Raw genomic sequence first — 12,875 nt, forward strand, 5'->3', positions numbered from 1 at the left:
TCGAAACGCATCAAATAAATTAAGAGTAAATGTGCGTAAACAAAATGTGTTTCAATAGTGATAGCCGATTCTGAATGCTGGTTTCAAATAAATGCCATACCGATATTCAGTACCGTAATGCTCATATAACATATACCGTATACATAAGCATAAAGGCCTATATAAAATAAAACTCGGAGCAAGGTATACATTTTGTTGGATTTTTATCAATGAAGATGACACTTTTATTGGCTGTAATCAAATGTAGAGCATATATATATATTATATATATATATATTATATACACATATTTTATATATATATATATATCCAAGGGCTTTCCTACTGCAGACTTCTGAGCTTTTAAGGTTTTGCTCCATTGTATTCGGATTTGTCAAAAGGATTTTTCATTTTTAATTGTGAAAATGGAAATAAATGTTCAATGAATTTAATTAAATTGAATTGAATTAATAACTGCAAAGATAACTGCGTGAAAAACACGACTATGTGTTTAGGCTGTTAAGATTGCCGTTGTCAAATGTATCAAGCAATGTTATGATTCCAATCCAACATTTTTCACAGTGTAGTCTATTTCAATGTTTAATCATAATAATAATAGGTGATTTTAAAAAAATAGAGTATCAACTTTTTATAAATATACTCAACGTGTAACTACAATTATAAAAAAATCAGAATTCAGAACTCTTCTTCAAAATTAGTGCACAATCAGTTCCGGTATCCAGTGTCTTCACTAACAGGCGAATTAACTAATGATCATAGGCCTATATCAAAACATTTAGAATACAATGACAAACATTATTACAAGATTGAAATACAAGCACTGAAAGTTAAAACTCACGACTGGATTACTCCAGTAAATCCAAGTTTACTGTCATGGAGTTCTCTGTGTTTAATCTGACTTATAAAATGCAGTTAACACAAATGCGCCAAACTTGAAATTGTGTTTATAAAATGTAGTAAAATAAGTACCGTACATTGAAATTCATCATAAAATCGTGATTCAATAACCGTCAGCGTTGTTTCGCAATATACGACTTAAAGCAGTTGAAAACTGCTTGTGACGGAACACGTAAATGAATGGGTTGACGGCTGAACTCATGGCCAACAACACCTCCGTCATCAAATCGTACCAGTATATTTCAGAACGTTGAATCCCAAATAAAAAGATAACGCCTCTTAGAGAATAAGGTAAGTAGGCAACAGCGAACAAGCAGACTATCATAGCGCTTGTTTTAGCTGCTTTAAATTTCTTATGAACAGTTGTCTGAGTGCTGAATCTGGTATGCAATGTTATGACTCTTGTGTGTTTTCTAGCCTCCATGAAAATACGAAAGTACATTATAATCAGTAAAATCACACCTGCCGGAACCAGGATCAAAACTACGTAACGTTGAACTACAAAACCTTGTGGATTCATTTGAAAGCAAAAGAATGCTCCTTCAATTCGTTTGCTTTTCCAGAACAATTGAATGCTGACATACACACAAGCGGTAATCCAAGAAAAAGCAATAGCACAATAAATTCGTGACCGAGTAACAATTTGTTCATATCTCAAAGGTTTTGCTATTGAGACGTATCGGTCCGTGGTAATAAAAACAAGGTGGAGAAACGACGTCGATATGAAAATTTTCATAGGAAAGTACTGTAACTGACAGCTATCTATATTTAGTAGGTGAAGGGATCCCCGCGTGACAAACCCCCACACAAAGACGGGAACGCCGATGACTCCCGTGAGTAGGTCAACTAATGCTAAGCTTCCGAGTAATGTAAACTGTGGCTTTTGTAAACTTGGAGTTTGGCGAATGACAGCAAAAACAAAAGCGTTTCCACAAATGATCACGAAGTCCAATGGTATATAAATAGTTAAAACAAATATTATATTTATCCAAAATTCTTCGCCCGTGACGTTTCGGGCACTAATATCAGTAACATCCATGTTAAAGTCGGGCGTAACTTACATAAGCCTAACTCATAATCACAATTGAAACATAACTGAACATGGACATTCAGTGATTGCAATCACGTAGCGTGACGTCAATGAGAGCTAATAGACCTACATTTTTTTCAATACAAAGACCATACAATTTATATTTATGTATAGCATTATCACACGGACATTAATATATTTTTTTATGCTTGTTTAATCCCATTTGATACATTTAATACAGCATACTGTAGTTATCCGTGTTAATCTACAATAATAAAATTAAGAAGATAAAGACTCGATTATGTACTCTGTATGTCTCATTTATTACTGTACGTTTAGTTATACGATAAAAAACTAGAACGAGTTAAAATGTTGTAATCACAGTGTCTTTATATTTATAAGATTTTGTCCAACCTGACGTGTTATTTTGCTGTATGCTTATACGTCCCCAAGGTCCCCAGGTGTTTTCAGGTGGGTGTGGGCTCACAAAATGTCCCTCCTCACCTTTTAAAACAGATCTGCGCCCTTGTCAAAACCACGCCCCCTCCCGGCTTGGTGCTTCGCAAATCGCATTCCACCCCCCCCCCCCCCATTACTAAATCCTAGATCCGCCACTGAATGTTAATGTAGAACAAATTATAGAACTGTACAAACCGATTTTGCTATTAGCGTTACCAGGCTCACATTATTGTATGGCTTCCGGGTTCACATAAGCTTGTAATGGATAAACCTTTATTAGACATAAAAGTATTCGATATGTAAATTTATAGACCTGCTGAGATTATTGCTTACCAATATCAGTGAATCTGAGTGGTCACCGATGCATTCCCCATGAGATTGGCAGCTTCCTTAATAGGATTAAAAATAGCAAAGAAATTTATGTTAACAAATTGCTACTATGCTTGTACTCTATAAGGGGAAAGACAATTATATCATAATGTAGCACCACTCTCTAGAGGGGAATAGCTACACTAACTTACGATCGGACACGCTAATGTAACAGTTAAATTGGAAAATTTTAATGAAAACTGACCGGAGCGAGGCTTGCGATACCCTCTCGATAGAGGGCGCCATACATACTATTCTAAGTACAGTAAAGAATAACTGGTAAAGACTAAAATCTAGCAGCCACGATGTTCATACAGTCATACAGTGGATCAGGGTTGCCATTTAGCCTTTTTGACGGCCAGATTCCTCAAATCTGGCCGTATACATTTGAAAAGTCACGGCCAAACTATATTTGGCCGAATTTTGTGAAAAGTTTACATTTTTTTCAATATAAGCCTAATAAAACGTAGACTTGTTTTGAATACAGTATGTTATTTTGTACAAAAGCTTTGATTCTAATTGTGTACCTTTTATTGAACGTTAGTAGTCGTACTCGCACTAAACGCTTAATGTATGCCCCTTCCCCCACTTTGGCCAAGTTGACGTAAAAGAGTTTATTTAGCAGATTAGCAGTTACATTTAATAATTTAAAATGTTCGGATGAAATATATATTTTTTATGAAGTTTATCCTCGTTTAAAACTTTATGAAGAGAGTTTATTGCAAGTTTTGCACCATATATTGTGTTCTTTGCATATGTTCCAACCTAGAGGAGGTTTCTATCTCTTTTGGTTGAGAATTGAAAAAAAAATATAATAAATAGTATAGTTCTTTATGTGAAGTGCCATCAAATGCTCGATGTGATCATTCGGGTCCAATGGCACCTCCAATTTCAAGCAAGTGTTGCTGAGACTTCTTCGAAGTTACTCTGGAGTTAGGTTGTATATGAGAATCATGAAGAAGATAGTTCTGTTAGCGACATTGATTTATTCAACAACATGATTCAGAGGCGAATTCAGAAATATTTAATTAAGATAATTAATTAAGATTTAATTAAGAGATAAAAGTATTTATTATATAATAAAGTTTTCATAGGTTTGTTTTATCATCGGCTAGTGTTACCTTACTAACGTAACTTTCATTCTAATTTAAGAGAGCCACGGATTTGTCATTGAAGATTCTATAACAGGCCCTTAAAATCATTGATATAGATCGACTACAATAAAATGTATGTTATTTAGTACATTTAAATCAAATTTAGATCGATCTTAATAATGTGACTTTAAATAGGCCTACATGCTAGCAACTAATTATAGAACAGAGGCCTATTTAATATTATGATGTAGCTATCTGGGCATTTAATTATGGTGATTAATTATAAAAACAGTGAACGATTAACATTGTTCTGTGTATATCATTATAATTTCTTCAATTTTAAACAAATGACAGTTGATTTTCGTGTAGTGTTTGTATTTTAATTGAATAATGTACCCTCAGTTGTCTTCTAATGGGATTAAAATCTGGCCGAATTTTGGCCGATATCGAAAAAAGTTTGGCCGAATTTGGCTGTGAGATGGCGTGTGTTTGGCCGTGAAGCCTGTCGGCTATCTGGCAACCCTGCAGCAGATCGACTCAACACAGGTTTCTGCGATCGGCCTTACACCAAGTATCGGGGGAATTTAGATCCATGGTTTAGATCCATGGAACAGGTAGGCCTATTCGTGACTTTTTATTTATATGGTGATCCTATTATTCTAGCTGACCTACGGTACTTTGGTCTATTATCTATTTTTTCATGAATATATAATTTTCCCATTAAAAGTATTGATAGTGACCAATGAGAAAGCTGGAATTGTTATTCTATTATAATGTTATAATACGTAGATTATTTATAATGTACTGTATATTTCTTATTGAGGTGTCCACTACAATTTTCAGGAGTGGTTTTAACAATCAATGTCCTCGTCAATGTCATAATATACAACATTAAGACAATAACTTATAAGAAAATACACTGTACAGGCCATTTTTTGTCTTGCTATAAAGCAACAAAAAAAATATATAGTACAAGAAATTGTTTCGTCATACATTGAATAATAAAAATGAAATTCAAAATATCAGACTCCAGCGAGCATTTACTTACTGCAATTACACTCCATAACCTACGCCCTTCAACACGCTGACATATCGAGATGAATCATCTTACCAACGCTGAAACACGGTTCGCAAGCTAGTTCCACTCGTTCTAGCGCTCGCCGGGATTCGCTAGACACGAACTCATACCACCTTCACGCTCTAGGATAACAATTCCAGCTTTCTGATTGGTCACTATCGATACTTTACATAGTATAATATTCATGAAAAAGTCGATACCGTATCTCGCGCGATTAAGCACCCCGTTTGAATATATTTGTAAAATATATGCAGTCATCTATGGTTTTGCTCTTTGGAGGTGGCTTAGGCCTAACATGAAGGAATTAGTTTAGTTTTATTCCTAAATGGGCCAACCTTAGTGTAAAACATGGTTTCATTAACATTGCCACACAGGGAAAGAACGCAGTGAATTTAATACTTTTCAATTAGGGCTTTAGATTCCTTGAACAGATATTCACTATTTATGACCTTATTATTCTAGCTTATCTACTTTGGTCTATTATATATTTTTTTCATGAATATTTTCCTATTAAAAGTATCGATAGTGACCAATCAGAAAGCTGGAATTGTTATTAATAATCGACTGTTATACATAGATTATTTATAATGTACTGTCAGTGTATATTTTTTAATTAAATAAAAGCCGAATTGCTGCACCATAAGCGTGTGTTCTTTGAATATATTATGGTTTGATTAAAATGCAGCAACATGCTCATTCACCTTGTAAATATCCAGAACCTTTCAGATATCGAAATGCTAAAGAGTAATAAAAATGTTCGTCTTATACTAAAACTCTGTAATACACTGGAAAACAAATGGCCACATGTTCATTTAACTTTTAAAGGCCAACTCAGACAGAGATGTGTATAAGAGACAGCATACACACAAGCGGTAATCCAAGAAAAAGCAATAGCACAATAAATTCGTGACCGAGTAACAATTTGTTCATATCTCAAAGGTTTTACTATTGAGACGTATCGGTCCGTGGTAATAAAAACAAGGTGGAGAAACGACGTCGATATGAAAATTTTCATAGGAAAGTACTGTAACTGACAGCTCGACTATAAAGCTAAGTCAGTGTAAAACTGAAAAATACTCAGATTTTGGATTCATTTTTCGAATAGTTAACCCTCGTTAACCCTAAAATGACTTAGTTTATTATAATCCTTAATCATTTATTAATTATTATCTGTTAAAATTAGAATGGGCGAATTTAGGCCAATTTATGAAAATTGAAGTTGAAATATACTATACTTTTATAGGTCATGTAAATGTTCCATTAAATTCTAAACTTTTCTTAGTGGAAAATATTAATATGTTTGATATTTTATGAGAGATGAATGTATCAGCTTCAAAATAAAAAAAATTGCGCAGCCATAGTGATTGACAGTATGTAGTGCGCATTGAGAAAAGAAGGTGCTCTCCATTTCATCATGTTCAATTTTTTGGTCAACTATGCCTGCTGAAAACTTGATGGCGGGGAACACATGGGACTTCAAAGGCATCGCGCAAACGTTCTTTACGCGCTGCGGCAACTTTGATCTTGGTTCATTTGCATAGCGCTGCGTGCGCGTAGCTTTGCCGAGTGATCTCCTTCTCAATAATACCTCCATGGTTCAACTAACACAGACCCGACGCGACAACAAATCGCGTCGGGCTGCGTCGGCCGACGCTGTCTGAGTTGGCCTTAAGTATTCATATCCTCCAGACTTCGCTTCGGTAGTTGCTAAATACAACCGCTTCAGCCGAGGCTTATTGCATAATTTCAGTTGTACTGCGTCGTATTATAATCTCGAAGAAAAGCTGGTATATTTCACGGGTATAGGATTAGTCCGTAATCATAGAAAGAAATTAAAACAATCAATGGTCTAATACTACTTACTAACTACTACAATAGGCCTACTTATTCTATGAATTCTTTCCAATTTTATTCGGATGAACACTCACCGGAAGAGACAATGGGCCTATCAAAATAACAACTTTTACAACTTGATTGCTTAAGTTTAGATTTACTATTTTTGTTTCACTGCTTTTAAACAAAACTGCCGTGAATGGGAATAGCTTTTATATCCAGAAAAAGAGATGGACGGAAAGTTCAATTAAATATTAACTTTCCCATGTCTATATTGTAATGTATATTGTATAAAACTTACATAATAATTAATATTCATTACAGGATTCTTTAGTAGCCTAGGCCTAGAAGGGGCCTACCTAGCCCTACGGCAGGGTCTTACAGATTCTGCATAGGCCTGTCAGAAAAAAACAATTGTTCCGGTGATTTTGGCTTCTACATTACCGGTGCTTGACAATTGTAGTCCACGTAAGCCAAAAACGGACGCGGCTATTTAGTACATCCATAGAGAAAATCTCTATGGTACATCTAAAAAACAAAAATTTCTGAAGATGACGTTCAGCTTCTGATGCTGTACGAGCATGGTACCAGAAGCATATTGTACCGTCATTTCTTTGCAATTTGCTACCATAAAATCAGGCCTGTAGGCAGGATTTTCGATGGGAAGGTGCGTTTTGCAACCGAAGTTGACCTTACGATGGACGACTGCCTAGGGATCCCCGCGAGGGTGGGGCGTATCTTCTGGAAGCTCTGACAAATTAGCATTTTGAGGGCATTTTTTAATGGATAATTTGTAATATCCTATTTAAATTTTCATACATTTGAGTATTGTCTAGGGACCTACAGATAAAGCAGGAAAAAAAAGAGGGTGGGATGAAGGGAGAAACTTGCACAGACAGATGGTCAATACCACCTCAGCCCCACCTTGGTTGGGGTCGAGGTAAGAAAATTTATGATTATAGTAATTGTTATTGTCGTGATGGAATAATAGACAATAACTGGATTTGCGTCAGGAGAAACATGTATAGGTGTAATTTTGCCCTACCTGACGTGGAAATGTACCGAATACTCAGTACATTTGAAAACAACTGCGCACCTCAAAGTGGCCGGAAATGGCACTCTCAGACAAACTTTTATTATGATTTTTCTTTTTTCTTTCTTTTATAATTTTAGGGGGGGTCTCTACCCCCTTGAATTTTTAACAAATTTCATACCACATTATTAAAAATCAACGGTTAGTCTATCTTTTCTTTTTGTAAATAAATTAAAAATTAATGATAATTAATAATTTAAGCTATATTTTGTACTGTATGTTTAAATTTGTATATTTACTATTTTACTTTTTTAATGTTCTGTATTTTCGCCTGTTCTCTTGTATATTTTGTGTGGTTCTGTAATCTGTTCAAGGGGGGATGTAGATAGAGGTGCTTGACACCTGTTCATCCCCACCTTTTCGCTGCTTTTTGTCTTGTTTTTGAATTGTTCTTGTATTTTTGCAGTGATGAAGTGTAATAAATAAATAAATAATTTCAGTTGTACTGCGTCGTATTATAATCTCCTCAAAGAAAAGCTGGTATATTTTACGGGTAGAGGATTAGTCCGTAATCATAGAAAGAAATTAAAACAATCAATGGTCTAATACTACTTACTAACTACTACAATAAGCCTACTTATTCTATGAATTCTTTCCAATTTTATTAGGATGAACACTCACCGGAAGAGACAATGGGCCTATCAAAATAACAACTTTTACAACTTGATTGCTTAAGTTTAGATTTACTATTTTTGTTTCACTGCTTTTAAACAAAACTGCCGTGGATAGGAATAGCTTTTATATCCAGAAAAAGAGATGGACGGAAAGTTCAATTAAATATTAACTTTCCCATGTCTGTATTGTAATGTATATTGTATAAAACTTACATAATAATTAATATTCATTACAGGATTCTTTAGTAGCCTAGGCCTACAAGGGGCCTACCTAGCCCTATGGCAGGGTCTTACAGATTCTGCATAGGCCTGTCAGAAAAAAAACAATTGTTCCGGTGATTTTGGCTTCTACATTACTTGACAATTGTAGTCCACGTAAGCCAAAATCGGCCGCGGCTATTTAATACATCCATAGAGAAAATCTCTATGGTACATCTAAAAAACAAAAATTTCTGAAGATGACGTTCAGCTTCTGTTGGTGTACGAGCATGGTACCAGAAACATATTGTACCGTCATTTCTTTGCAATTTGCTACCATAAAATCAGGCCTATAGGCAGGATTTTCGATAGGAAGGTGCGTTTTGCAACCGAAGTTGACCTTACGATGGACGACTGCCTAGGGATCCCCGCGAGGGTGGGCCTATCTTCTGGAAGCTCTGACAAATTAGCATTTTGAGGGCATTTTTTAATGGATTTCTAAAATCCATAATTTGTAATATCCTATTTAAATTTTCATACATTTGAGTATTGTCTAGGGACCTACAGATAAAGCAGGAAAGAAAGAGGGTGGGGTGAAGGGAGAAACTTGCACAGACAGATGGTCAATACCACCTCAGCCCCACCTTGGTTGGGGTCGAGGTAAGAAAATTTATGATTATAGTAATTGTTATTGTCGTGATGGAATAATAGACAATAACTGGATTTGCGTCAGGAGAAACATGTATAGGTGTAATTTTGCCCTACCTGACGTGGAAATGTACCGAATACTCAGTACATTTAAAAACAACTGCGAAAAAATCGCAAGTTGTTCTCGGGTGGGACTCGAACAAACGATCTCCAGATTACTAGCCTGGCATCATACCTCTAGACCACCGAGCTTGCGCCTGATGGCCAGGATTGAATCCGAGTCCAAGTAAGCAGCGGGTACTGCAGTGTTGATAGTAATTGTTATTGTCGTGATGGAATAATAGACAATAACTGGATTTGCGTCAGGAGAAACATGTATAGGTGTAATTTTGCCCTACCTGACGTGGAAATATACCGAATACTCAGTACATTTGAAAACAACTGCGCACCTCAAAGTGGCCGGAAATGGCACCCTCAGACAAACTTTTATTATGATTTTTCTTTTTTCTTTCTTTTATAATATTAGGGGGGGCTCTTCCCCCCCCTTGAATCCACCACTGTGAAATGAAAATTTCCAACAGATTTCGTAGCACATTATTAAAAATCAACGGGAAGAGCGGGCAAAAAAATGTAATGCATACTATAGCATTTTGCGATAATTAGGAACGATTTTAGTGAAATAATGAGTTTTAAATAGTGGACTTTTTGAAATTTGGTGGTCCAGGGGCAGAGGCCTAAAGGGGGTTTGTGAGAAAAGCGACAAAGTAGCATTTTGAGGGTCTTACATAATAGATTTCTCAAACACATAATTCATGAATATTTCATTTATCTTTTCATTAATTTGGGTGTTTTGGGACCTGAAAAAGTAACGTTATTATGTCCTGTACATCTGCAGGCCTATAGATAACATTTTCATATTATATAGATCAATCTGCAATCACCGGAGACGATCAATTTTTAACAAATTTCATACCACATTATTAAAAATTAACGGTTAGATAAAGCTGGTAAATACATAATGCAATGCATGCTATAGCATTTTGTGATAATTAGGAACGATTTTGTGAAATCATGGGTTTTAAAAAGTGGACCTTTTGGAATTCGGAAGGGTAGGTGCCCATAGGTTTTAAAAAGTGGACCTTTTGGAATTCGGAAGGGTAGGTGCCCACCCTCTGCACCCCCCCCCCCCCCCCTTGCCTACGGGCCTGAAAATTCTTTGCTTTTTTTAAAAATCCTATTAAGCAAGCTCCCAATCTTAAGGGGAATGAATCGGTTTTAACTTCATCGGCAACATGGTACGGTGTTCATGGTGTTCATGGTACATGGTACGGTGTTCACGGTACGGTGTTAAACATTGGTAACGTAGCTTTCCATTATACACCTTTTGATTTTAACAAGCATTGATAAATTTATTTTGACAGCTATCTGACCATTCAGCTTCACTGCTATTGATGAGCAATGACCTCAGCGGTTCCATCAATTTAACATATCGGATGCTTTTTATATGTCCAATAAAGGTTTATACATAACAACAAGCGTATGTGAACGGCCCTGAAGGCCATACAATAATGTGTAGCCTGGTAAAGGTAATATACGATCGATTTTCCTGCTCTATTCATTTTTCTACATTAACATTTTAATTATTAAACAATTATTTCATATATAATATGTTTAATCTTGAAAAATATTTACTAAAATATACCCAAACAGGTCGGCACTTACAAATGCCGGAATTATAACAGGTCGTCGGTGAAAATGATAATGGTACCTGTGAAAAAAACTTGGGGACGTACTAAATATACGAGCAAAATAACACGTTAGGTTGGAAAAATCATTCCATCATCGCCCCAACAGGGAATCAAACCCAGGACCTTCGGATCGGACGATCATATCTTAACATTTCTTCTGATTTTTCTGATGGGTTAATATAATATCATGGCCGGCGGAACCGATGGCCGGGGCCCGGGCCCTCCACCTTTTGGCAGAATATATTTAATGTCTATGCAGATTTTTGCATGATCCGGCTCCCTTGCAATTCGTATTCCCATTCATCTTTCATTCTTCACTTTGAAAAACGTTTCGCCAGCCCTGAATATAACTTAACATTCTTCTAATTTTAACTCAAAAAACGATTAATTGTACAGTACATCATTCGATCACAGTCGCTAATGTTGAGTTTAGCGCAATTTGACACATGCCTTCCCAGCTAGTACGGATTTGTTTCCGTCTTGATTGCCGTTGACGTTACAATAACACATGTTGCTTTTATTCGAACGATTAATTGGAAAAATATTGGACTAAAATTAGAATAAACTGAAATTATGTAATACGATTAAGCCTACTACAGAGATATAGAGGACTATTCGGTGGAAGAGAGGAAGTTCACCTTTAAATTAGGCTAAACACTTGGACTAAAATTAGTAGGAATAAACTGAAATTATGTAATATGATTAAGTTTATTACAGAGATATAGAGGACTATTCGGTGGAAGAGAGGAAGTTCACCTTTAAATTAGGCTAAACACTTTATTCATTGGCAGATTTTTACTCATATTAGTGTACCTGGGGACGTATGAACGTTCGTTTCTTCAATTCTAAAACAAAGGGAACAGAAGAAAAACCCACTAAAACAAATTATTACACTAAATAAAATATTAGAACACTACTTGTGGAAAGTAGGGATAATTCTTTAACGAGATGAACAGAAGAATATGATAAAGTAAGAATAAACAGGCCTATTTTCCCGGCCGCAACAGCCGACAGAATCAAGATGTTTAGGACTTGATTTGGCGGATGCAGCGGATCAAGCGAATCGACTATACATACATTGATATGGTGCAACAGGGTGTGGGTTTGTAATCTCAGATATCTTGTTTATTTCCTGTTTTACATCGGTTAACAACTTGAATGGCACTAATTGTATTCATCATTTTAATCGACAGAGTAATATGTTTCTACCAAATTTTAGGTATGTTAACTCTGAAATTCGGAATGTACTCTTTCATAATTACAGTACTAGCTCTTATGGATTTCCAATTTTACCACTGTTTGATGATAAAATTGAGAATATCTATAAATCATAGAGGATTGCTATTCTAAAGGCATGGCAAATTCCTAGGCAAACACATTACACCTTAACAAACTCGGAACCATAAGCCTTTAACATCTTTTAAAGTATTTATAATAGTATTTGGGGACGTACTGAGTATTTGGTACGATAATACGTCAGGTCACATTACATTTGTCAAACCTTTGTAAAGCTTGACAAAGATTGATAAGCGGAAACAATGCTCATTTGGTAAAAGTCCTTGGTTTCAGTACGGTACACACCGAAGTAACTTTACAGGCTTGTATGAATACATGTAAATAAACGATAAAAAAAAATAACCTCCCCCCCCCCCCCCCCCCCCCCCCCACAATGCAGACACCTTAATTTCAATTTTATTCACTGCCACAACTGCCATTAAGGGCCAATATTCACAAAAATATCATATTACAAAAGCACACAAAATATATACACTATACAGACACACTGCGAAACCTAATTATAAATCCATATAATT

General features: G+C 35.7%; 1 protein-coding gene across 1 annotated transcript; it reads right to left on the reverse strand.

Annotated features, from left to right (window-relative positions):
• Positions 1–205: 205 nt before the first annotated feature.
• On the reverse strand, positions 206–1,963 carry LOC117113626 (adenosine receptor A2b-like). Its single transcript, XM_033257028.1, has one exon. The coding sequence runs from the start codon at positions 1,934–1,936 to the stop codon at positions 1,001–1,003; it is 936 nt and encodes a 311-aa protein (XP_033112919.1). The 5' UTR covers positions 1,937–1,963; the 3' UTR covers positions 206–1,000.
• Positions 1,964–12,875: the final 10,912 nt, after the last annotated feature.

Source organism: Anneissia japonica, unplaced genomic scaffold, assembly GCF_011630105.1.
Source record: "Anneissia japonica isolate Jap-2015-1 unplaced genomic scaffold, ASM1163010v1 scaffold287748_len1686314_cov196, whole genome shotgun sequence".
NCBI lineage: Eukaryota > Metazoa > Echinodermata > Crinoidea > Comatulida > Comatulidae > Anneissia > Anneissia japonica.

Coding starts and splice junctions, on each gene's coding strand:
- LOC117113626 (XM_033257028.1), bottom strand. CDS start 1,936: ATGGATGTTACTGATATTAGTGCCCGAAACGTCACGGGCGAAGAATTT.